Here is a 26,239-nt window from a genome sequence, read left to right as displayed (position 1 = left end):
CCTTCCTCATTGGGCCAGAAACATACTGATCAAGAAAGTTCTCCTGAACACACTTCAGAAATTCTTCCCCTTCTCTGCCCTTTACACTATTACTATCCCAGTCTATATTCGGATAGTTGAAGTCCCCCATTATCACTACTCTATAGTTCTTGCATCTCTTAGTAATTTCCCAGCAAATTTGCTCCTCTGTATCCTTCCCACTGGTAGGTGGTCTATAGAATACACCGAGTAGTGTAATGGCACCTTTATTGTTTCTCAACCCTAACCAAATCGATTCTGTCCTTGACCCCTCCAGGACATCCTCTCTCTCCAACACTGTAATATTCTCCTTGACCAATACTGTGACCCCACATCATCATTTCTTTCCTGAACACCACCTGTATCCAGGAATATTTAGTACCCAATCCTGCCCTTTTTTGAGCCAGGTCTCATCATATCCCCATGTGTCTATTTGCACCTGCAGCTCACCAACCTTATTTACCACACTTTGTGCGTTTACACACCTGCACGTAAACCTATCTTAGACCTTCTTGTATTCTCTTAGTCTGACCCCACCTAATACTGTACTATTTCTTACTCTAGTGCTATCTGCCTCTCCCAATCCTTTGTGCACCTTGTTTCTCCTTTGTAATGCTACATCCTGGAGCTCATCCCCTTGCCAAATTAGTTTAAATCCTCCCCAACAGCACTAGCAAACCTCCTCAGGGTATTTGCCCCAGCTCTGTTGAGGTGCAACCCTGTCTGTTCCCCTAACTATTGAATTGCCCATCATTATTGCTTTCCCAATCTTCCTCCTCCTTCTGCCCACCCCCCCCGTACAGCTGAGCCACCTGTGGTGCCGTGGACTTGGCTGTGGCTGCACTCCCCAGAGGAACCATCGCCCTCACATGTATTCAGTCCTGGTCCTCCTTGTCTGTCTGACAGTCGCTCATTCTGTCTCTGCCTGCACACTCTTACGCTGTGGGGTGACCACCTCCTGAGACGTGCTATCCACGTAACTCGGTCTCATTGATGCACCGCAGTGACGCCAGCTGCTGCTCAAGCTCCGAAACCCGGAGCATGAAGCTGACAACACTTCCTGAATATGTGGTTTTCCAGGACACAGGAAGTGTCCTGGAGTTCCTACATGGCACAAGAAGTACATTCTATAAGACTGAGGTGCCTCTATTAAATAGACTAATAACTAACGTAACAGAAAAACTCAGACTTTAAATAAAATTTATCACCAGCTGCTCACCAATCGGCTCCTTCCCTTGTGTTGACGACACCAGGTTTTAGTTTACTCCTCCCTGAAGCTCACGCTCCCGCCGGGCTCTTGGGCCTACCTTTATCTCCAGCCACTTCTCTCAGTCTCCCGTAGGTCTGCTCTCAGGTCCTTTGGTTTCTGTGGCTCCAGTCCTCCTTCAGTTAGACATCTCAACCATCTTCCTCCTATCCACCGAATTCCTGCTCCCACCAAATTCATCCACTCTGCTTGCGATTCACCCAGATCTCTTTCTCAAGCACTCAAAAGGTTGTGTGTTCAAGTCCCACTACAGAGAATTGAGCACATAATTCAGGCCGGCACTCCCAGTGTTGCACTGTCGGAGGGGCCCTCTTTTGGATGAGACATTAGACTAAGTCTGCCCCCTTGCATAGATGTGCAAGATCCCACGGCACTGTTTGCCGTCCCTAGTTTCTGCTAAAATTCAAGACTAACCCGAACCATCCAGGGTCAACAGTCCAGTTTTAGTAGCCACTTGGGTGAGTTACTATGGGGTTCTGACACTGGAGAGTCGCTGTTGTAAAGAAATTGAATTATTTTTTTAGGTGAAGACCTGGTTTCAGAATCGTCGCATGAAAGTGAAACGCATTCTGAAGGAACCATTCGACGGCCCTCAAATCAGCTTCCTACAGACAGACCTGTCATGGGTGAGTCCATGTGTAGCCTTCCATAGTGGAATAGTCTGCTGCACTGACTGGGTTCAGGGGGTACCGGGGGCGGGGGGTGGAATGGTGCAGCAGGCCGTGTTTTTGGGAAAGGGTCCTTGCTATTTCAACCAATGTTCCTTCTGCATCATCGTGAATTTGGACAAACAGCTATATTGTAAACTCGGGAGGTTAATGCGGACACGGTTCTCTTCGTGGAGAACCCCCAGGTGCTGGGGAGCAAGGTCCACAGTGAAGGACGTAGCAAGTTTGAAAGAATTGCACAGAGATTACAAGGTCTTTGGTCCAAGCTGTCCAGGTCTTTAAACCCCGCCCCACAGGAGCAATGACTTAATCCCAAGTCCTGCCTTGTTCCCGGATTCCTTTACTCCACCCCCCCGCCCCCCCGCAACCCATCGATCCTAGTAAATGTTGAAATATAAACTGAAAATGCTGAATGAGAGTGCTCAGCCAGCCTTTCTCTAAATACTCTGTCCCATCCCTTAGTCATTTTAAATGCTTCTATCTGCGCATCATCTCCTCGGATTCAATTGTGCATCTTTCTAAGAGTCGGCGAGCAAGTGATGCCAAAGTTGAGTTTTAAAAGCCTGTTGATTGTAAAAGGAACAATATTGCTGTATTTACAGCCGTTTTCTTTGTCTTTGTAGAATAACGCTGTGGTGAACGGGAAACCATCTGACTACATCAAGCAGCAATTCGACAGCTATTCACTGCCGTGCCTGCTGCCTAGGCCGCTGGTGTCGACCCCCAGTAAGCCCTGGCCCGGCCCAGGGCCTGTGTATCCCAATTTGGGCAAATTCCAGTCCACGCTCATTAAAAGCGAGTTGCAATACACAAATCAGTCTGTCAACTTCTCCATTAAGAAGGAAGCTATTGCGCTCTCTGCCCGACCAGAGCTGGAGCCAATGAAGAGCCCGGTGACTTCCTTCAGTCACACTGTCCCGGTGACTTCCTTCAGTCACACTGTCCCGGTGACTTCCTTCAGTCACACTGTCCCGGTGACTTCCTTCAGTCACACTGTCCCGGTGACTTCCTTCAGTCACACTGTCCCACTGCAACACATTGAGTTCTCCTCACTCCAGCGAGCCTTGTCCCGGCCTGGGCACCTCCAGCAGGGGCCCTCCCAGCCTGGGCACCTCCAGCAGGGGCCCTCCCAGCCTGGGCACCTCCAGCAGGGGCCCTCCCGGCCTGGGCACCTCCAGCAGGGGCCCTCCCGGCCTGGGCACCTCCAGCAGGGGCCCTCCCGGCCTGGGCACCTCCAGCAGGGGCCCTCCCGGCCTGGGCACCTCCAGCAGGGCCTGTCTTTTGCATATGAGATGCGCAAACCTGCAGAGGATGAACTTCAGTATGAAAAAGTGATCATTTCCTAGAGTGCCCATTGCTGCTTTTTGAGTGAAGAAATCAACCTTTTTTATCGCCATGTTCTCCGTTCAAAGAATCGTTGGGCTGCAGAGGGGAAATGATACAATTAATTAAAACAGCCCTGCGTCCCCACAAATCAATGGCCGTCCCATTGCAGCCCATGCCTGCGTGCCTCAGACTGCAGTCCCGTGGGCAGCTGCTCCCTCCCCTCCCCTCCCCCTGCGATGCCCTGTACACTCCCTCTCCTCCCCCTGCGATGCCCTGTACCCTCCCTCCCCCTGCGATGCCCTGTCCCCTCCCTCCCCTCCCCCTGCGATGCCCTTCCCCCCCCTCTCCACCATCTCATTCTCTCTTTATTTGACACTGGCATCAAAAATTTCTCTGTTGACCACCAGCGCTTTTGAACGGGCTCATTACACTTTTTAACCTAGTTTTATTGTTTCAATCCTACTTCTGAAAGGAATTTTTAAAAGACTTATCAGGAATAATAATCGCCGTAGAAACTGTAATGTTGAATTGAGTCCAATACATTTAATGAGTGACCCCTGGCTAATGGGCAGCATGACCCCTGGCTAACGGGCAGCATGACCCCTGGCCCCTCGCTAACGGGCAGCATGACCCCTGGCCCCTCGCTAACGGGCAGCGTGACCCCTGGCCCCTCGCTAACGGGCAGCGTGACCCCTGGCCCCTCGCTAACGGGCAGCGTGACCCCTGGCCCCTCGCTTACGGGCAGCGTGACCCCTGGCCCCTCGCTAACGGGCAGCGTGACCCCTGGCCCCTCGCTAACGGGCAGCGTGACCCCTGACCCCTCGCTAGCGGGCAGGGTGACCCCTCGCTAACGGGCAGCGTGACCCCTGGCCCCTCACTAACGGGCAGCGTGACCCCTGACCCATCGCTAACGGGCAGCATGACCCCTGGCTAACGGGCAGCGTGACCCCTGAGCCCTCGCTAACAGGCAGCGTGACTCCTGGCCCCTCGCTAACGGGCAGCGTGACCCCTGAGCCCTGGCTAGCGGGCAGGGTGACCCCTGAGCCCTGGCTAGCGGGCAGGGTGACCCCTGAGCCCTGGCTAGCGGGCAGGGTGACCCCTGAGCCCTGGCTAGCGGGCAGGGTGACCCCTGAGCCCTGGCTAGCGGGCAGGGTGACCCCTGGCCCCTCGCTAGCGGGCAGGGTGACCCCTGGCCCCTCGCTAACGGGCAGTGTGACCCCTGACCCCTTGCTAACGGGCAGCGTGACCCCTGACCCCTCGCTAGCGGGCAGCATGACCCCTGACCCCTGGCTAACAGGCAGGGTTGCGGGGGATCTGCCTGGATGTTGTATTCTATGATCTGCCAGCAACAACTTTAATTCCCGGTTCCCGCCAGTGGTGATGTTCCGAGCTCTTTCCCTGTGTTGGGAGGAGGGAGTGAGGAAATTTGTCAATCGGAACGGGGGAAGCACCAGCTCTGTGGGATCTCCAGGTGCATTTCTCTGGGTGGGGGGGGGGGTGCCAGCTGTAATTTTCTACTGTTATGTATCTGATTTAAATATTCAGTGTATTTGTACATTGCCTGATCAATTGTTGCTATCAGTCTGTTAACGGTCGAGTTCAATAAAGCTGCAGGAATCTCTGTCCCGCTGGCTTCTTGTGTAACTGGCACAGCACCTAGAGTCCTGGGATCAGTGTCAATGTGCGTAACGAGACATCGAGGAGCCACAAGTCTTTCCACCGCACCTTTCACATCCTCGGGACGTCCCAAAGTGCTCCACAGCCAATGAAGGACTTTTTGAAGCATAGTCACTGTTGTAATGTAGGAAACGCAGCAGCCAATTTGTGCACGGCAAGCTCCCACAAACTTCAATGAAATAAAAGACCAGATAATCTGTTTTAATATTTAAAAACATAAAATGCCGGAAATGCTCAGCAGGTCAGGCAGCATCTGTGGAGAGAGAAAGAATTGACATTTCAGGTCGATGACCTTTAATCAGGCCTGGAAAAAGGTTAGATATAATCAGTTTTAAGCAAGGGCAGAGGCGGGGAAAGATAAGAATGGGGAAGGTCTGTGATAGGGTGGAAGGCAGGAGAGATTAAATGACAAAAGTATCGTGTGGCTGTACACTGCACAGTATCGAGCGTGGCAGTGACTGTACACTGCACAGTATCGAGCATGGCAGTGACTACACTGCACAGTATCGAGCGTGGCAGTGAATATACACTGCACAGTATCGAGTGTGGCAGTGACTGTACACTGCACAGTATCGAGTGTGGCAGTGACTGTACACTGCACAGTATCGAGCGTGGCATTGACTGTACACTGCCCAGTATCGAGCATAGCAGTGACTGTACACTGCACAGTATCGAGCGTGGCAGTGACTGTACACTGCACAGTATCGAGCGTGGCAGTGACTGTACACTGCCCAGTATCGAGTGGCAGTGACTACACTGCACAGTGTCGAGCGTGGCAGTGACTGTACACTGCACAGTATCGAGCGTGGCAGTGACTGTACACTGCACGGTATCGAGCGTGGCATTGACTGTACACTGCACAGTATCGAGCGTGGCATTGACTGTACACTGCACAGTATCGAGCGTGGCAGTGACTGTACACTGCCCAGTATCGAGCGTGGCAGTGACTGTACACTGCACAGTATCGAGCGTGGCATTGACTGTACACTGCACGGTATCGAGCGTGGCATTGACTGTACACTGCCCAGTATCGAGCGTGGCAGTGACTGTACACTGCCCAGTATCGAGCATGGCAGTGACTGTACACTGCACGGTATCGAGCGTGGCATTGACTGTACACTGCACAGTATCGAGCGTGGCATTGACTGTACACTGCACAGTATCGAGCGTGGCAGTGACTGTACACTGCCCAGTATCGAGCGTGGCAGTGACTGTACACTGCCCAGTATCGAGCGTGGCAGTGACTGTACACTGCACAGTATCGAGCGTGGCAGTGAATATACACTGCACAGTATCGAGTGTGGCAGTGACTGTACACTGCACAGTATCGAGTGTGGCAGTGACTGTACACTGCCCAGTATCGAGCATAGCAGTGACTGTACACTGCACAGTATCGAGCATGGCAGTGACTGTACACTGCATAGTATCGAGCATGGCAGTGACTGTACACTGCACAGTATCGAGCGTGGCAGTGACTGTACACTGCACAGTATTGAGCGTGGCAGTGACTGTACACTGCCCAGTATTGAGCGTGGCAGTGACTGTACACTGCCCAGTATCGAGTGGCAGTGACTACACTGCACAGTGTCGAGCGTGGCAGTGACTGTACACTGCACAGTATCGAGCGTGGCAGTGACTGTACACAGCACGGTATCGAGCGTGGCAGTGACTGTACACTGCCCAGTATCGAGTGGCAGTGACTACACTGCACAGTGTCGAGCGTGGCAGTGACTGTACACTGCACAGTATCGAGCGTGGCAGTGACTGTACACAGCACGGTATCGAGCGTGGCAGTGACTGTACACTGCCCAGTATCGAGCATGGCAGTGACTGTATAAGGCATGCATGTGACAACATGCCCAAGTTTTGGCAATAGTGACAGCATTTCTTAAGTGACTCATTGATTTATGCTCTCTTAGGTCACTAAATCTATTGCTCTCTTAGGTCACTAAATATATTTCACTTGCATTTTTTGTATCTTTTACCCCTGTTCAGTATAGTGCACTGTCGGTAGTGAGACTCGGCCCTGTCACGTGCACATAATGTGCTCGGGCCCTTGTCTGTTTTAAATAGTTAAGATATAAATAACATTGAAAACACATAGTTTGATTTCCAGACTGTGCTGGATATGTATCCAAGTCAGGATGGTGTCTGACTTGGAGGTGGTGGTGTTCCCAAGCATCTGCTGCCCTTGTCCTTCTAGGTGGTAGAGGTCGTGGGTTTGGGAGGTGCTGCCGAAGAAGCCTTGATGAGTTCCTGCAGTGCATCTTGTAGGTGGTACACACTGCAGCCATGGTACGCCGGTGCTGGAGGGAGTGAATGTTTATGGGGGTGCTGATAAAGCAAGCTGTCACAGTGAGGGTTCTTGTTCCAGCCCTGTCTGCTCTTTATCTTCAGCTCAACAGTCGCTCTCTCAACATTGTTCACTTTTATTTCCCTAACATTCACTGTGCTTGTTGAAATGTGTTAAACCTGCAATAAGCACAGAAAATATGTGAAGCACTCAAGTCAGGCAGCACCTGTGGAGAGAGGAACAGAGGAGCCTTCCTCTGAATCAATATTAAATTGCAATCGCGCTGGGTAAGATTAATTAGACTGGATAAGTGTCGGATGAGACTGACCCCCAGCAACATAGAATCATAGAATGATACAGGAGGAGGCCATTCGGCCCATCGTGCCTGTGCCGGCTCTGTGAACGAGCTCTCCCATTAGTCCCACTCCCCCGCTCTTTCCCCACAGCCCGGTGAATTTTTCCCCTTCAAATATTTATCCAATTCTTTTCTGAAAGTTACTATTGAATCTGCTTCCACCATCCTCTGAGGAAATGCATTCCAGATCACAACAACGAAACATAGAAACATAGAAGATAGGAGCAGGAGTCGGCCATTCGGCCCCTCGAGCCTGCTCCGCCATTCAATGAGATCATGGCTGATCATCCAAATTCAGTGCCCTGTCCCTGCTTTCTCCCCATATCCCTTGATCCCTTCAGCCTTAAGAAATATATCCAACTCTTTCTTGAATATATTTAATGAACTGGCCTCAACTGCCTTCTGTGGTAGAGAATTCCACAGGTTCACCACTCTCTGGGTGAAGAAATTCCTCCTCATTTCAGTCCTAAATGGCTTACCCCTTATCCTTAGACTATGACCCCTGGTTCTGGACTCCCCGACCATCGGGAACATCCTTCCTGCATCTAGTCTGTCCAGGCCTGACAGAATTTTATAGGTTTCGATGAGATACCCTCTCAATCTTCTAAACTCCAGTGAGTATAAGCCCAATCGACACAATCTCTCCTCGTACGTCATTCCTGCCATCCCAGGTATCAGCCTGGTGAATCTTCGCTGCACTCCTTCCATGGCAAGAACGTCCTTCCTTAGGTAAGGTGACCAAAACTGCACACAATACTCAAGGTGCGGTCTAACCAAGGCCCTGTACAACTGTAGCAAGACATCCTTGTTCCTGTACTTGAACCCTCTTGCTACGAAGGCCAACATACCATTTGCCTTCTTAACCGCCTGCTGCACCTGCATGCTTACCTTCAGCGACTGGTGCACAAGAACACCCAGGTCTCTTTGCACTTCCCCTTCTCCCAATCTATTGCCATTCAAATAATAATCTGCCTTCCTGTTTTTGCCACCAAAGTGGATAACCTCACGTTTATCCACATTATAGTGCATTTGCCATGTTTCTGCCCAATCACCCAACCTGTCCAAATCATACTGGAGTTTCACGACATCCTCCTCACAGCTTACCCTCCCACCCAGCTTTGTGTCGTCTGCAAATTTGGAGATATTACATCCAATTCCCTCGTCCAGATCATTAATATATATTGTGAACAGCTGGGGTCCTAGGACCGATCCTTGCGGTACCCCACTAGTCACTGCCTGCCACTCGGAAAACGACCCGTTTATTCCAACTCTTTGCTTTCTGTCCGCCAACCAGTTCTCTATCCAAGCCAATACCTTGCCCCCAATCCCATGTGCCTTAATTTTGCACGCTAATCTCTTATGTGGGACCTTATCGAAAGCCTTCTGAAAGTCCAAATACACCACATCCACTGGTTCTCCCTTATCTATTTTACCAGTTACATCCTCAAAAAATTCCAGTAGATTAGTCAAGCATGATTTACCTTTTGTAAATCCATGTTGACTTTGTCCGATCCTGTCACTGCTTTCCAAGTGCTCTGCTATTACATCTTTTATAATAGATTCTAGCATTTTCCCCACTACCGATGTCAGGCTTACCGGTCTATAATTCCCCGCTTTTTCTCTACCACCTTTTTTGAATAGTGGGATAACATTAGCTACCCTCCAATCCATGGGTACTGTTCCAGAGTCTATTGAGTTCTGGAAGATGACCAGCAATGCATCTACTATTTCTAGGGCCACTTCCTTAAGTACCCTGGGATGTAGATTATCAGGCCCTGGGGATTTATCGGCCTTCAGTCCCATCAATTTTCCTAACACCATTTCCCTACAAATACTGATTTCTTTCAGTTCCACCCTTTCATCAGACCCTATGTTCCCCGGCATCTCTGGGAGGTTATTTGTGTCCTCCTTTGTGAAGACAGAACCAAAGCATGAATTTAGTTGGTCTGCCATTTCTTTGTTACCCATTATAAATTCCCCTGATTCTGACTGCAAGTGACCTACGCTTGACTTCACCAATCTTTTTCTCTTCACATATCTATAAAAGTTTTTATGTTCTCTGCAAGCTTACTCTCATATTTTATTTTCCCTTTCTTAATTAATCCCTTTGTCCTCCTTTGTTGAATCCTAAACTGCTCCCAATCCTCAGATTATTGCTTTTTCTGGCCAATTTATATGTCGTCTCCTTGGATCTTATGCTATCCCTAATTTCCCTTGTTAGCCACGGTTGAGTCACCTTTTTTGTTTTATTTTTATGCCAAACTGGGATGAACAAATTCTGTAGCTCATCCATTCGGTCTTTGAATGTTTGCCATTGCCTATCCACCGTCAACCCTTTGAGTGACATTCCCCAATCAATCCTACCCAACTCGCTCCTCAGACCATCGTAGTTTCCTTTATTTAAATTGAGGACCCTAGTCGCTGTGTCAACTACTTCATTCTCCATCTTAATGAAGAATTCGATCATATTATGATCGCTCCGACCCAAGGGGCCTCGTACAACAAGATTGCTAATTAATCCTTTCTCGTTACATAATACCCAGTCTAAGATGGCCTGATCGCTGGTTGGTTCCTTGACATATTGGTCCAGGAAACCATCCCGTAAACACTCCAGGAATTCCTCCTCCACAGTATTGTTACTCATTTGGTTAGCCCAATCGATATGTAGATTAAAGTCACCCATGATGACTGCTGTGCCCTTATTGCACGCTTCTTTAATTTCCCTTTTCATGCCATCCCCAACCTCCACCTTACTGTTTGGAGGTCTATATACCACTCCCACTAATGTTTTTTCCCCTTAGTATTTCTCAATTCTACCCATACAGATTCCACATCATCAGAGCTAATATCCTTCATTACAATTGTATTAATCCCTTCTTTAACCAGTAATGCTACCCCGCCTCCCTTTCCTTTTTGACTATCTTGCTGCTGAAAAACAAAATCTTATCTCTCCCCTCTGGTTCTTTTGCCAATTACCTTAAATCTGTGTCCTCTGGTTACTGACCCTCCTTCCACTGGGAACAGTTTCTCTTTATTTACTCTATCAAAGCCCCTCATGATTTTGAACACCTTGATTAAATCTCCCCTTAACCTTCTCTGCTCTCCAGTCTCTCCACATAACTGACCTCCCTCATCCCTGGGCCCATTCTGGTCAATCTCCTGTGCACCCTCGCCAAGGCCTTGACATCCTTCCTAACCTGAAGCGCGGGGCCCAGAATTGGACACAATAGTCCAGCTGGGGCCGATCCAGTGGTTTGTAAAGGTTTAACATAACTTCCTTGCTGTTGTACTCCCTGCCTCTATTGCTAAAGCCTAGGATCGCGTTTGCTGTTTTAATATCTTATCCTGCCACCTTCAAAGACCGGCCTACCGAATTATTTATTTCTTATCTCTGGGGTTTAGTTCCCAAAATGAAATAGCATGTAAAGAACTCTGTATTCGCGGCTGCAGCGAGCGAGATGATGTGTGCTGGTTCAGAAGCTGCCGATACCTGGCCAGTCCCCCACCTTCGCCGCCGCGCTCATCACATCTCGTTTGCATTACAATACAACCGGCTCCGGACATAAAACAGCTCATTGGGCCGCCTGGAGCTCAGTAACTCACAGATTCCGGGACCTCCACTCGCCCACTGCCTCCCAGGTCCCGTCCAATGGAGCATCACTATCCCGACCACCAGCCAGAAATCGGCGCTCAGGATCGGCAAGAGGACGGATACAACAGGGAGTGCCTGAACTATAACCGGATCGATACTGAGCCCATTCCATCCTCCTATAACCAGCATCCCAGCGACAGCAGGCAGTCTGCTCACCAAAGCGCCGAGGCTCAATGTGAGTGAGACGGTTAATGTGTGAGTTAGAGAGTGAGTGAGTTACAGACCGCTTACAGCCCCGCTCCGGGTGTGGGTTACAGCCCCGCTCCGGGTGTGGGTTACAGCCCCGCTCCGGGTGTGGGTTACAGACCGCTTACAGCCCCGCTCCGGGTGGGTGTGAGTTACAGCCCCGCTCCGGGTGGGTGTGAGTTACAGCCCCGCTCCGGGTGTGAGTTACAGCCCCGCTCCGGGTGTGAGTTACAGACCCGCTCCGGGTGTGGGTTACAGCCCCGCTCCGGGTGGGTGTGAGTTACAGCCCCGCTCCGGGTGTGGGTTACAGCCCCGCTCCGGGTGTGAGTTACAGCCCCGCTCCGGGTGTGGGTTACAGCCCCGCTCCGGGTGTGAGTTACAGCCCCGCTCCGGGTGTGGGTTACAGCCCCGCTCCGGGTGTGAGTTACAGTCCCGCTCCGGGTGTGGGTTACAGCCCCGCTCCGGGTGTGGGTTACAGCCCCGCTCCGGGTGGGTGTGAGTTACAGCCCCGCTCCGGGTGGGTGTGAGTTACAGCCCCGCTCCGGGTGTGAGTTACAGCCCCGCTCCGGGTGTGAGTTACAGCCCCGCTCCGGGTGTGAGTTACAGCCCCGCTCCGGGTGGGTGTGAGTTACAGCCCCGCTCCGGGTGTGAGTTACAGCCCCGCTCCGGGTGGGTGTGAGTTACAGCCCCGCTCCGGGTGGGTGTGAGTTACAGCCCCGCTCCGGGTGGGTGTGAGTTACAGCCCCGCTCCGGGTGTGGGTTACAGCCCCGCTCCGGGTGTGGGTTACAGCCCCGCTCCGGGTGTGGGTTACAGCCCCGCTCCGGGTGGGTGTGAGTTACAGCCCCGCTCCGGGTGTGGGTTACAGCCCCGCTCCGGGTGTGAGTTACAGCCCCGCTCCGGGTGTGAGTTACAGCCCCGCTCCGGGTGGGTGTGAGTTACAGCCCCGCTCCGGGTGGGTGTGAGTTACAGCCCCGCTCCGGGTGTGAGTTACAGCCCCGCTCCGGGAGTTATGTTTAACCCGTTAGTTCCCGGTATTTGTTGTGGGATTGTGAAACGGGTGAAACGGGTTTCCAGCCCCGGGAGTGAAGCGAATTTCCCTGGGAACCAGAACGATCCCGGAGCCGGCCAGGTGAGAATGTGAACAACAGATGCAGCGGGGATTAATCCCAATCAGGCCGAGAATGTTGAATTTCGTTTTATTTTTCAAAGTAATTTCAGCGCCAAAAGCCGGCCGTTTAGTGAATGAAGTTAAAATAGGGCGCGAAATGGAGGCGGTCCGGGGGCTGCGAATTCCTCTCTCTGTGGTTTCATTCCCCGCTCTGCCTGTTTCCAGGTTTGAAACAGTCCGGTGCCCGGTTCCCCCACAGACTCCCCAGCACCGTGACCAGCACCGGACAGGAAAATGACCCAAAGAAACTCCCGCCCACAAAAAGCCGAGTCCGCACGGTGTTCAGCGATCAGCAGAAAAGGAGGTTGATGCAAAGATTTCACCGACAGAAGTACATCTCCCCCCAGGAACGGACAGAGCTAGCCGACGCATTGGGACTCAACTGTAAACAGGTAATAGAAACTAGGAGCAGGAGTCGGCCATTCGGCCCTTCGAGCCTGCTCCGCCATTCAACGTGATCATGGCTGATCATCCAAACCCTAGCACCCGGTCCCTACACCGACAGCCATCCCACCCAAGCCCTATCCCGTAACCCCACGTATTTAATCCCCCTAACACTAAGGGCCAATTTTATCATGGCCAATCAACCTAACCCGCACATCTTTGGACTGTGGGAGGAAACCGGAGCACCCGGAGGAAACCCACGCAAACACGGGGAGAATGTGCAAACTCCACACAGACAGTCGCCCGAGGCCGGATTCGAACCCGGGTCCCTGGCGCTGTGAGGCAACAGTGCTAACCACTATGCCACCGTGCTACTGGAACATGACACCATGTTCTTTACTGTCCCAACTAGGTAAACCGGAACATGCCCCATGGACTTCACTGTCCCAACTAGGTAAACCGGAACATGCCCCATGGACTTCACTGTCCCAACTAGGTAAACCGGAACATGCCCCATGGCCTTCACTGTCCCAACTAGGTAAACCGGAACATGCCCCATGGACTTCACTGTCCCAACTAGGTAAACCGGAACATGCCCCATGGACTTCACTGTCCCAACTAGGTAAACCGGAACATGCCCCATGGACTTCACTGTCGCTGACACCAGGGACTTGTGTGGAGAGATCGGAGAAACTGGGATTGTTCTCCTTGAGCAGAACAAGGCCAGCATTTATTGCCCGTCCCTAGTTGCCCTCGAGAAGGTGGTGGTGAGCCGCCTTCTTGAACCGCTGCAGTCCGTGTGGTGAAGGTGCTCCCACAGTGCTGTTAGGGAGGGAGTTCCAGGATTTTGACCCAGTGACGATGAAGGAACGGCGATATATTTCCAAGTCAGGATGGTGTGTGACTTGGAGGGAACTTGGAGGTGGTGGTGTTCCCATGCGCCTGCTGCCCTTGTCCTTCTAGGTGGAAGAGGTCGCAGGTTTGGGAGGTGCTGCCGAAGAAGCCTTGGCGAGTTGCTGCAGTGCATCTTGTAGATGGTGCACACTGCAGCCACGGTGCGCCGGTGGTGGAGGGAGTGAATGTTTAAGGTGGTGGATGGGGCGCCAATCAAGTGGGCTGCTTTGTCCTGGATGGTGTCGAGCTTCTTGAGTGTTGTTGGAGCTGCACTCATCCAGGCAAGTGGAGAGTATTCATCACACTCCTGACTTGTGTCTTGTAGATGGTGGAAAGGCTTTGGGGAGTCAGGAGGTGAGACACTCGCTGCAGAATCTTTGGAATTCTCTGCTCCAGAGGGCTGCGGATGCTCAATTGTTGAGCATATTCGACAGGGAATGATAGATTTGTGGATATTAAGGGAATCAAGGGATATGGGGATAATGTGTGAAGGTAGAGTTGAGGTAGAAGATCAGCCATGATCTTATTGACTGGCGGAGGAGGCTCAAATGGCCGACTCCTGCTCCCATTTCTTGTTCTTCAAATACCCACTGTCAGGAGGGACAGTAACCAAGAGAACACAGATATAAAGCAGGGAGATGTTATGATCTGGAATGCACTTCCGGGAAGGCTAATTCAATAATAACTTTCAAAAAAGAATTGGATAAATACTTGAAGGGGAAATTTGCAGGGTTGTGGGGAGAGCGCAGAGGAATGGAACTAATTGGATCGCTCATTCAAAGAGCTGGCACTGGCACTTGGAGAGGTTAAGTGACAAACCTGTTGTGAAATTCATTAACCATTAATTTCTCGCTCCTATTTATTTCAGATCAAGACTTGGTATCAGAATAGAAGGATGAAGTTTAAACGCAGTCAGTACAACCAATCACCAGTAAACTCTTGGAATCAACCAAGTTTCAACCCGATTTCTTCACCGGTAAGAAGCTGATCAATTAACATAAGAAATAGGAGCAGGATTCGGCCAAACGGCCCCTCGAGCCTGCTCCGCCATACGGCCCCTCGAGCCTGCTCCGCCATACGGCCCCTCGAGCCTACTCCGCCAAACGGCCCCTCGAGCCTACTCCGCCATACGGCCCCTCGAGCCTGCTCCGCCATACGGCCCCTCGAGCCTACTCCGCCAAACGGCCCCTCGAGCCTGCTCCGCCATACGGCCCCTCGAGCCTGCTCCGCCATACGGCCCCTCGAGCCTGCTCCGCCATACGGCCCCTCGAGCCTGCTCCGCCATACGGCCCCTCGAGCCTGCTCCGCCAAACGGCCCCTCGAGCCTGCTCCGCCAAACGGCCCCTCGAGCCTGCTCCGCCATACGGCCCCTCGAGCCTACTCCGCCATACGGCCCCTCGAGCCTACTCCGCCAAACGGCCCCTCGAGCCTGCTGCGCCATACGGCCCCTCGAGCCTGCTGCGCCATACGGCCCCTCGAGCCTGCTCCGCCATACGGCCCCTCGAGCCTGCTCCGCCATACGGCCCCTCGAGCCTACTCCGCCAAACGGCCCCTCGAGCCTGCTGCGCCATACGGCCCCTCGAGCATACTCCGCCATTCAATAAGATCATGGCTGATCATCGACCTCAACTCCACCTTCCCACCCAATCCCCATATCCCTTGATTCCCCTAGAGTCCAAAAATCTATCGATCCCAGCCTTGAATATATTCAAAGACTGAGCCTCCATTCACGGCCCTCTGGGGCAGAGAGTTCCAAAGATTCACCACCCTCTGAGTGAAGAAATTCCTCCTCATCTCAGTCTTAAATGGCTGACCCCTTATCCTGAGACTGTGCCCCCTAGTTCTAGACTCTCCAGCCAGGGGGAAACAGCCTCTCAGTATCTACCCTGTCAATCCCCTTTAGAATCTTGTATGTTTCAATGAGATCACCTCTCATTCTTCTAAACTCCAGAGAGTATTGGCCCATTCTACACAATCTCTCCTCATAGGACAGCCCTCTCATCCCAGGAACCAATCTAGTGAACCTTCGATGCACCGTCTCCAAGGCAAGTATATCCTTCCTCAGATAAGGAGACCAGAACTGTGCCCAGTACTCCAGGTGTGGTCTCACAAGGCCCTGTACAATTGTAGCAAGACTTCCTTACTCTTATACTCCAACCCTCTTGCAATAAAGGCCAACATGGCATTTGCCTTCCTTATTGTTTGCTGTACCTGCACGCTAACTTTCTGTGTTTCTTGCACGAGGACACCCAAATCTCTCTGAACACCAACATTTGAAAGTTTCTCACCATTTAATAAATATTCTGTTTTTCTATTCTTCCTACCAAAGTGAATAACCTCACATTTCCCCACATTATACTCCATCTGCCACCTTACTGCCCACTCACTCAGTCTATCTATATCACTTTGCAGACTCTGTGTTCTCCTCACAGCTTACTGTCCCACCTAGCTTTGTATCATCAGCAAACTTGGATACATTACACTCGGTCCCTTCATCTAGGTCATTAATATAGATTGTAAATAGCTGAGGCCCCAGCACTGATCCTTGCGGCACCCCACTAGTTACAGCCTGCCAACCTGAGAAAGATCCGTTTATCCCTGCTCTCTGTTTTCTGCCCATTAACCAATCCTCTATCCATGCACTATATTACCTCCACATGAGCCCTAATCTTGTGTAATAACCTTTTATGTGGCACCTTATTGAATGCCTTTTGGAAATCCAAATATACTACATCCACTGGTTCCCCTTTATCTACCCTGCTAGTTACATCCTCAAAAAACTCTAATTTGTCAAACACGATTTCCCTTTCATAAAACCATGCTGACTGTGCCTAATCAGGTTATGATTTTCTAAGTGACTTGATACCACTTCCTTTTCCTGACGACTGGTGTCAGGCTAACTGGCCTGTAGTTCCTTGTTTTTTCTCTTCCGTTCTTTCTTGAATAGCGCTGTTACATTTGCGACCTTCCAATCCGCTGGGACCATTCCAGAATCTAGGGAATTTTGGAAGATCAAAACCAATTCATCCACGATCTCTTCAGCCACCTCTTTGAGAACCCTAGGATGTCGGCCGTCAGGTCCAGGGGATTTGTCGGCTTTTAGTCCCATTAGTTTCTCTAGTACTTTTTCTCTACTTATATTAATTACGTTAAGTTCCTCACCCTCATTAGACCCTTGGTTCCCCACCATTTTTGTTATGCTTTTTGTGTCTTCTACTGTGAAGACAGATACAAAATATTTGTTTAACGTTTCTGCCATTTCATTATTCCCCATAACAATTTCTCCTGTCTCAGCCTCTAAGGGCCAAAGTTTACTTTTGCTACTCTTTTCCTTTTTACATACTTGTAGAAACTCTTACAATCTGCTTTTACATTTCTTGCTAGTTTTCTCTCGTATTCTATTTTTCCCCTTTTTATCAATTTTTTTGGTCAACCTTTGCTGGTTTCTGAAACTCTCCCAATCCTCAGGCTTACTATTATTCTTTGCAACATTATAAGCTGCTTCTTTCAATCTGATGCTATCCTTAACTTCTTTAGTTAGCCACGGTTGGATCACTTAGATACTTTGACCAGTCCCCGATGACCCACCTCCCCTGATCATTGCCCTTATGTTGAGGTAATTTATGTCACAATTGTTCATAGATCAACCTTTCCTCAGATTAGAACTACTTCACAGACCACTGCCCACAGGGAATAAAGTGTGTGTTGGGGGGTGGTTACAGTGCCCTGACTCACCATGTGGCAAGTTGTGCCACTCCGCATGCTGCTAGGGACACCTAGAACTCACTGTCCACCCAGCAAAGGCTCAAACTGGAGCTTATTCGTTGTGTGATGGAAAGTTAGTGATTTCCCACCTAGGATCCAGAGATGGCTCCAACATGACACACCTGGTGATGGAAACTCAGAACCAGGACAATCCCTCTAGCAGATTGGTTAATCTGTTTGGGTCTGCAGTTAACTAGGATCAGTCCAATAATTGTCTAATGGGACTGACTCAGTAATGGAGACCCATCACTGGGAGCTGGGATTCTTCCTTGTCTGCTCCAGGTAACTGGGCATCCAATTCTCCAAATGCGTAGGATGGATAAGCAGTGCAGAGCTGCTCTGGTAACCTGGTTAAAATCTCCCAGTACCTCTGCCGACTCATGGGATTATTAAGCCTTGGTTCCACCACCCTGTCCCGAAACTCTCCGACATTGGATTGCTCGACACCTCTTGGCGACTGGAAACAGTCTGCTTCTATCTACCTTGTCCCACCCTTTCAACATTTAGACACTTCTATCATATATGCATTGATCTAGCAAAAAAAACTCTGATTTTTCAAATCTTTCTTTGTATTTGTATTTCCTCACACCAGGAAGAATTTGTACTGCACCCTCTCTATTGCCTCAATATACTTAAACTACACACAATGCTCCAACTGAGGTCTTATTAAAGTTTTCTATCTGCTCATAATTACTTCTTGGCTTTTATATTTGGTGCATCTCGTGTTAAACTGTGGAATTCTGTTACCAGCCTGAGATGTTGTCTTTAATAACCTGTGAACAGTCCCCCCCGACCCCTCCTCCCCCCGGACCACAGCGCCCCCCCCCCCGGACCCCTCCGCCCCCCCCCCGGGCCCCTCCGCTCTCCGCCCCCCCCCGGGCCCCTCCGCTCTCCGCCCCCCCCTCGGGCCCCTCCGCCCCCCCCGGGCCCCTCCGCTCTCCGCCCCCCCCCCCCCCCGGGCCCCTCCGCTCTCCGCCCCCCCGGGCCCCTCCGCTCTCCGGCCCCTCCGCTCTCCGCCCCCCCGGGCCCCTCCGCTCTCCGCCCCCCCCCGGGCCCCTCCGCTCTGCGCCCCCCCCGGGCCCCTCCGCTCTGCGCCCCCCCCGGGCCCCTCCGCTCTCCGCCCCCCCGGGCCCCTCCGCTCTCCGCCCCCCCCGGGCCCCTCCGCTCTCCGCCCCCCCCCGGGCCCCTCCGCTCTCCGCCCCCCCCGGGCCCCTCCGCTCTCCGGGCCCCTCCGCTCTCCGCCCCCCCCCCGGACCCCCTCCGCACCCCCCCCCGGACCCCTCCGCACCTCCCCCCCACCCCCCCCCCCCCGGACCCCTCCGCACCCCCCCCCTGCCCCCGGACCCCTCCGCTTGCCCCCCCCCCCCCAGACCCCTCTGCTCTCCCATAGCCCCGAGCCTACTTCCATTCACAATATTGTTACTGCTGAAATTTGTTTGTGACGATGTATTTCCTCACACTTGCTGATTTACATCTGCCACTATTTATTTACCCCATTCCCCCATCTTATCTAATATAATTTTTCAGCTTCCTTTCATCTTCTAAAGAATGAACTATGCCTCTTATTTCGATATCATCTGCAAATTGACACAACTCCCTCTAGCCCTATATCCAAATCATTGATATACACGGTGAAAAGCAGAGACTCTAGAACTGAACCCTGTGGACACCACTACCCACTTCTAACCATTTTGAGAAACTGCCCTTAACTCCAACTCTCTCTCATCTCCATTCAAATGTTTTTAATCCAGTTTGCTCGGCCCCCGACCCTACCTTATCCTCCTCTTCTCCAGTAATCTCCCATGTGGTATCTTGTCAAAGACTTTCCTAAAGTCCATGTACACCACATCCACTGCATTTCCCCATTCTCCATGTCTGCTGTTTCCTCTAAGAATTCTATCCGGTTTGCCAAGCACAATTGTCTCTTTTTGAAATCCTGGCTGCTTCTAACTATTTGCTCTTTATCTGGATAAGTGTAAATGTCATCCTTAATCAGAGGCTCTAAAATTTTCTGTTCCACAGACAAGTACCTGACTTGTAATTAGCTCTGTCTCCCTTTTTATTGATTGGTTCTAAACTGACCACTCTCAGCCCTCAGTTGGAGTTGAGAAACAACTATTCTTAAGGCTAAAGGGATATGGGGAGAAAGCAGGGACCGGGTACTGAATTTGAATGATCAGCTATGATCGCATTGAATGGTGGAGCAGGCTCGAGGGGCCGAATGGCCGACTCCTGCTCCTATCTTCTATGTTTCTAATAGAGGTGCTATTACACTACTAGGTGTGTTCTATAGGCAGCCAATTAGTGGGAAGGATATAGAGGAGCAAATTACAGAGGTGTGCCAGAACTAGTGATGATGGGGAACGTCAACTATCCTAATATAGACTGTGATAGTAATAGTGTAATGGGCAGAGAGGGGGAAGAGTTTCTGAAGTGTGTTCAGGAGAACTTTCTTGATCAGTACGTTTCCGGCTCAACGAGGAAGGAAGCATTGCTGGATCTGGTTCTGGGGAATGAAGTGGGGCACATAGAGCAAGTGTCAGTAGAAGAACATTTAGGGAACAGTGATCACCATATCATAAGGTTTGGATTAGCTATGGAAGAGGACAGGGAGCAATCTGGAGTAAAAATACTTAATTGGAGGAAGGCCAATTTCAGTGGGTTGAGAATGGATCTGGCCCGGGCAAATTGGAATCAAAGATTGGCAGGCAAAACTGTAACCAAACAATGGGCTGCCTTTAAAGAGGAGATGCTTCGGGTACAGTTGAGGTACATTCCCACGAGGGGGAAAGGTAGGGCAACCAAAGCCAGAGCTCCCTGGATGGAGAAAGAGAGTACGATAAATCAGAAAAAAGGGGTGTATGACTGATGTCTGGTTGGGAATAGAAGTGAGAATCAGGCTGAATATAGGAAGTTCAGAGAGGAAGTGAAAAAGGAAATAAGAGGGGCAAAGAGAGAGTATGAGAATAGATTGGCAACTAACATAAAAGGGAACCCAAAAGTCTTCTATCGGCATATAAATAATAAATGGGTAGTAAGAGGAAGGGTGGGGCTGATTAGGGACCAAAATGGAGACCTACGCATGGAGGCCGAGGGTATGGCTAAGGTACTAATTGAGTACTTTGCCTCTGTCTTTGCAAAGGAAGAAGATGCTGCCGAAGTCATCGTGAAAGAGGAGGTCGTTGCGATAGTCGATGGGATAAAAATTGATAAAGAGGAGGTACTAGTAAGTTTGGCTGTACTTAAACTAGATAAGTCACCAGGAGTAGATGGGATGCATCCTAGGATACTGAGGGAAGTAAAAGTGGAAATTGCAGAGGTACAGGCCATAATCTTCCAATCCTCCTTGTATACGAGGGTGGTGCCAGAGGACTGGAGAATTGCAAATGTTACATCCTTGTTCAAAAAAGGGTGTAAGGATAAACCCAACAACTACAGGTCAGTCAGTTTAACCTCGGTAGTGGGGAAGCTTTTAGAAACGATAATCAGGGACAAAATCAACAGTCACTTGGACAAGTGTGGATTCATTTAAGGAAAGGCAGCACGGATTTGTTAAAGGCAAATTGTGTTTAACTAACTTGATGGAGTTCTTTGATGAAGTAACAGAGAGGGTTGATGAGGGCAATGCGGTTGACGTGGTGAACATGGATTTCCAAAAAAGCATGTGATAAAGTGCCACATAATAGGCATGTCCGCAAAGTTGAAGCCTATGGAATAAAAGGGACAGTGGCAGCGTGGATACAACATGGGCTAAGTGACAGGAAACCGAGAGTAGTGGTGAATGAAACAACAACAGAAAATGCTGGAAATACTCAGCAGGTCAGGCAGCATCTGTGGAGAGAGAAACAGAGTTAACGTTTCAGGTCTGGGACCCTTCCCAGACCTGAAACGTTAACTCTGTTTCTCTCTCTACAGATGCTGCCTGGCCTGCTGAGTGTTTCCAGCATTTTCTGTTGTTGTTTCAGATTTCCAGCATCCGCAGTGTTTTGCTATTATAGTAGTGGTCAATGGTTGTTTCTCAGACTGGAGGAAGGTATACAGTGGGGTTCCCCAGGGGTCGGTACTAGGACCGCTGCTTTTCTTGATATATATTAATGACTTAGACTTGGGTGTACAGGGCATAATTTCAAAATTTGCAGATGACACAAAACTTGGAAGTATAGTGAGCAGTGAGGAGGATAGTGACAGACTTCAAGAGGACATAGACAGGCTGGTGGAATGGGTGAACACGTGGCAGATGAAATTTAACGCAGAAAAGTGCGAAGTGATATATTTTGGTAGGAAGAATGAGGAGAGGTAATATAAACTAAAGGGTACAATTCTAAAGGGGGTGCATGAACAGAGAGACCTGGGGGTATATGTGCACAAAGCATTGAAGGTGGCAGGGCAGGTTGTGAAAGCGAATAAAAAGCATACGGGATCCTGGGCTTAATAAATAGAGGCACAGAGTACAAAAGCAAGGAAGTTATGATGAGCCTTTATAAAACACTGGTTCGGTCTCAACTGGAGTATTGTGTCCAATTCTGGGCATCGCACTTTAGGAAGGATGTGAAGGCCTTGGAGAGGGTGCAGAAAAGATTTACGAGAATGGTTCCAGGGATGAGGGACTTCAGTTATGTGGATAGACTGGAGAAGCTGGGGTTGTTCTCCTTGGAGCAGAGAAGATTGAGAGGAGATTTGATCGAGGTGTTCAAAATCATGAGGGTCTGGACAGAGTAGAGAGAGAGAAACTGTTCCCATTGGCGGAAGGGTCGCGAACCAGAGGACACAGATTTAAGGCGATTGGCAGAAGAACCAAAGGCGACATGAGGAAAAACTTTTTTACGCAGCGAGTTGTTAGGATCTGGAATGCGCTGCCTGAAAGGGTGGTGGAGGCAGATTCAATCGTGGCTTTCAAAAGGGAGTTGGATAAATATCTGAAGGAAAATAATTGTCGGGCTCCGGGGAAAGGGCGGGAGTGGGACTCGCTGAAGTCCGGGGAAAGGGCGGGGGAGTGGGACTCGCTGAAGGCCGGGCTCCGGGGAAAGGGCGGGGGAGTGGGACTTGCTGAAGGCCGGGCTCCGGGGAAAGGGCGGGGGAGTGGGACTCGCTGAAGGCCGGGCTCCGGGGAAAGGGCGGGAGTGGGACTCGCTGAAGGCCAGGCTCCGGGGAAAGGGCGGGAGTGGGACTCGCTGAAGGCCGGGCTCCGGGGAAAGGGCGGGAGTGGGACTCGCTGAAGGCCGGGCTCCGGGGAAAGGGCGGGAGTGGGACTCGCTGAAGGCCGGGCTCCGGGGAAAGGGCGGGGGAGTGGGACTCGCTGAAGGCCGGGCTCCGGGGAAAGGGCGGGAGTGGGACTCGCTGAAGGCCGGGCTCCGGGGAAAGGGCGGGGGAGTGGGACTCGCTGAAGGCCGGGCTCCGGGGAAAGGGCGGGAGTGGGACTCGCTGAAGGCCGGGCTCCGGGGAAAGGGCGGGAGTGGGACTCGCTGAAGGCCGGGCTCCGGGGAAAGGGCGGGAGTGGGACTCGCTGAAGGCCGGGCTCCGGGGAAAGGGCGGGAGTGGGACTCGCTGAAGGCCGGGCTCCGGGGAAAGGGCGGGAGTGGGACTCGCTGAAGGCCGGGCTCCGGGGAAAGGGCGGGGGAGTGGGACTCGCTGAAGGCCGGGCTCCGGGGAAAGGGCGGGAGTGGGACTCGCTGAAGGCCGGGCTCCGGGGAAAGGGCGGGAGTGGGACTCGCTGAAGGCCGGGCTCCGGGGAAAGGGCGGGAGTGGGACTCGCTGAAGTGCTCTTGCAGAGAGCCGGCACGGGCTCGACGGGCCGAATGGCCTCCCTCTGTGCAGTAACCATTCTATGATTCTCTGGCACATCCACACGCAGTGACTGAAATAGAATTTCTGGGCCCGTGACCATTTCCTCCCTTGTTTCCCTCGAGATTTTGGGATTATCCCGTTGGGCCCAGTGCCTTCCTTTAGCCCACCTAACTTATCTAAAATGTCCTTTTCATCCATCATATTGCTCATCTCACTCTCCACCCCTACAGGATTCACCGTCTCTCTGACGTCCTTCTCTTTAGTAAAGACCGATGCAAAGTGTTTATTAAGTACATCTGACATTGTTTGATCACGATCTAGAAATAGCTGATCCTCTGCTCCCAGGGTCCCACCTCACTTTTAACAGTTCTCGTCATACTGATATATTTGTAAGATATCACTGCCTATTTAACTAGCTTCTGACACTCCACTAACTGCTTGTTTCTCATTCCAGACCCTTTCCCTGGCTCATGGACTAACACCTGCCCTGATGAGGCACAATTTCATCAGCTACGAGCAGGAGTCCATGTTCTCCCGTGGCCAAGCCATGCCCTTCAGGCGACAGAGATCCTCCTTGGAGTGTCCGATTGTGGAGGTTCTTCAGCCTTCTCCCAACCACGGAGATCCTCAATGTCCGTCGTCGTCTTCATATTTCCAGAGCTCGCAGCTGGCAAACCACCCAGATCCACATTTTGGGGGCTTTCCCCAGGAACGCCTCATGATCCCCAGTGCACAGCCTTTGGGCTTTAGAAATCCGATTTCAAGATCGGGAATGGGACACGCAGCTGTAGAACTTCCCCAGTCTCCATCAATCCCGGAGGAAATGCAGTACATTGGTATGTCTGCCAGTTTCTGTCCCACAGAAGGTGACCACGTGTCACCGCCGTTTAACATGGAGACAATTGGGAGAGAGGTGGCTGGTTCTGGTCAGGACATCCAAATACATCCAAATAACTGGTGCCCAGTGCAAAGTGATGGGTCCTCCCCAGGTTATATAACACTTGCACCAGTGTTTGATATGTATGAAGAGCAACAGTCTGGATCACCTGATCCGTTCAGTGAAAGTTATGCTGCAACTCTGAACAGCACTCTATAACTTCATGTACTGAGAGTTTGGGCGAGGAATGTATGGAAATGTTCTACGGGTGTTTGAGCCAGTGAGAGTTTAGAGGAGTAACTTTCTCATACTAAGAAATCATTAAAATTAAACCAGAGCTGAAACCAAATTAAATTTACAAGCAAATCTTTATATATTTGTTAAGCTGTGGAGGGGTAACTGGAAATGTCTTGATTGATAAATATCAAGCTGGATTAAGGGGTATGTTAGATATTCAGAATTCTGTTTACCTGGCGTGTATTATGTTGGGGCCAAGCATTGCCCCACTGTATAAATGGGGAGCACCAGGTGCTTTACACATCTGGAGAGTTCGTTTGAGTGAATGTAACAAAAATATACATCTTCAGTCTCCAGTTACTGTAAGTGGCCGGTGATTGTAACAAGTGTGACTGCTTCATTCAACCCAATCAGAAAAGGGAATTAGGTGCCAATTTAAAATTAATGGCAAGTGGCTAAAAGGACAAATCTATTGACCAGGGCAGTGACTCTCAAACCCTCCCCCCGCTCCCCCTAACAAGCAATAGTGAGTTTTATCTAACATTTTTAAATATGTAATTTTAGGTTGATGAAGCATGTAGTTTTGCACTGGAGAAAGCTCACATAGAATATTCTTGAACTGTTTGAGACATTCATGTTTAGTAAATAAAGTTCATAAGATATATCTGCTGGGATTCAATGTGCAATATGCAGTGAGGGACATAGGATTGTGAGCAATGTGCCTTTTGCACAAGTTCTCGCACATTTATAGATGTAGTGTCCTATGTTCCTAGTGGAAAATGTTCTGCAATGTAATCTGTTGTTGTTGTTGCCTTGATATTAGTATCGTTTGAAATAAAATTTTAACAAAATGTGTGGATGCTGCTTGTAGCTGGGGTCACAGATAGGAGAGAGAGTGTTTTCTGAAGCAGATACTCCAGAGAGTGGTCACTCCATAGGGGTGGTGAGGGAGACTGGGAGGCCATAGACAGACTGGACAGGTGAGGGTAGAGACGGGGTCATGTGGGACGCTGCTTTTGCCTAATATGTTTATCAGTTTAGGTACCAGTCATAAGAACATAAGAAATTAGATCAGGAGTCGGCCATGTGGCCCCTCGAGCCCGCTCCGCCATTCAATAAGATCATGGCTGATCAGCGACCTCAACTCCACTTTCCCACCCGATCTCCATAACCCTTGATTCCAAAAATCCATCGATCTCGGCCTTGAATATCCTCACTCCGCATCCACGGCCCTCTGGGGCAGAGAATTCCAAAGATTCACCACCCTCTGAGTGAAGAAATTCCTCATCTCAGTCTTCAATGGCCGTCCCCTTATCCTGAGACTGTGACCCCTAGTTCTAGACTCTCCAGCCAGGGGGAAACAACCTCTCAGCATCGACCCTGTCAATCCCCCTCAGAATCTTGTATGTTTCAATGAGATCACCTCTCATTCTTCTAAACTCCAGAGAGTATCGGCCCATTCTACACAATCTCTCCTCATAGGACAGCCCTCTCATCCCAGGAATCAATCTAGTGAACCTTCGTTGCACCGCCTCCGAGGCAAGTATATCCTTCCTTAGATAAGGAGACCAAAACTGTGCCCAGTACTCCAGGTGTGGTCTCACCAAGGCCCTGTACAATTGGAGCAAGACTTCCTCACTCTTATACTCCAACCCCCTTGCAATAAAGGCCAACATGCCATTTGCCT

The 26,239-nt window shown here is 50.7% G+C and overlaps 2 protein-coding genes across 4 annotated transcripts in view; both read left to right on the top strand.

Annotated features, from left to right (window-relative positions):
* Positions 1-4,900, top strand: part of LOC147091151 (uncharacterized) — a 59,048-nt gene extending 54,148 nt beyond the window's left edge. The window contains exons 6-7 of the mRNA XM_085977622.1: positions 1,810-1,911; positions 2,577-4,900. Of these exons, the coding sequence (XP_085833748.1) occupies positions 1,810-1,911; positions 2,577-3,299 (825 nt within the window). The 3' untranslated portion in view covers positions 3,300-4,900. The remainder of the gene's footprint in view (positions 1-1,809; positions 1,912-2,576) is intronic.
* A 5,970-nt stretch (positions 4,901-10,870) lies between these two features.
* Positions 10,871-25,403, top strand: LOC147091150 (uncharacterized). 3 transcript variants are annotated; one of them, XM_085977620.1, is made up of 5 exons: positions 10,875-11,431; positions 12,777-13,003; positions 14,758-14,865; positions 20,797-20,874; positions 23,893-25,403. In XM_085977620.1, exons 1-5 carry the CDS (start codon positions 11,254-11,256, stop codon positions 24,532-24,534), a joined length of 1,233 nt encoding a protein of 410 aa, XP_085833746.1. In that variant the 5' UTR covers positions 10,875-11,253; the 3' UTR covers positions 24,535-25,403. The 3 variants fall into 3 exon arrangements, with proteins under 3 accessions (XP_085833747.1, XP_085833746.1, XP_085833745.1); XM_085977619.1 differs by having other exon boundaries at positions 20,797-20,880; XM_085977621.1 differs by lacking the exon at positions 20,797-20,874 and having other exon boundaries at positions 10,871-11,431.
* The last annotated feature ends 836 nt before the right edge of the window (positions 25,404-26,239 follow it).

Source organism: Somniosus microcephalus, unplaced genomic scaffold (assembly GCF_052327205.1).
Source record: "Somniosus microcephalus isolate GS21.2 unplaced genomic scaffold, FLI_Smic_1.0 unresolved_chr4, whole genome shotgun sequence".
NCBI classification, from domain to species: Eukaryota; Metazoa; Chordata; class Chondrichthyes; order Squaliformes; family Somniosidae; genus Somniosus; species Somniosus microcephalus.
The sequence above is the reverse complement of the archived record's forward strand: the minus strand, read 5'-3'. Positions and strand labels throughout refer to the sequence as shown.

Excerpts from the sequence above, each read along its gene's own strand:
- LOC147091150 (XM_085977619.1), top strand. The coding sequence starts at position 11,254 with ATGGAGCATCACTATCCCGACCACCAGCCAGAAATCGGCGCTCAGGAT. Across the intron at positions 13,004-14,757 it reads TGGGACTCAACTGTAAACAG|ATCAAGACTTGGTATCAGAA; the intron begins GTAATAGAAACT and ends TATTTATTTCAG. Across the intron at positions 14,866-20,796 it reads TCAACCCGATTTCTTCACCG|GAAGAAGATGCTGCCGAAGT; the intron begins GTAAGAAGCTGA and ends GTCTTTGCAAAG.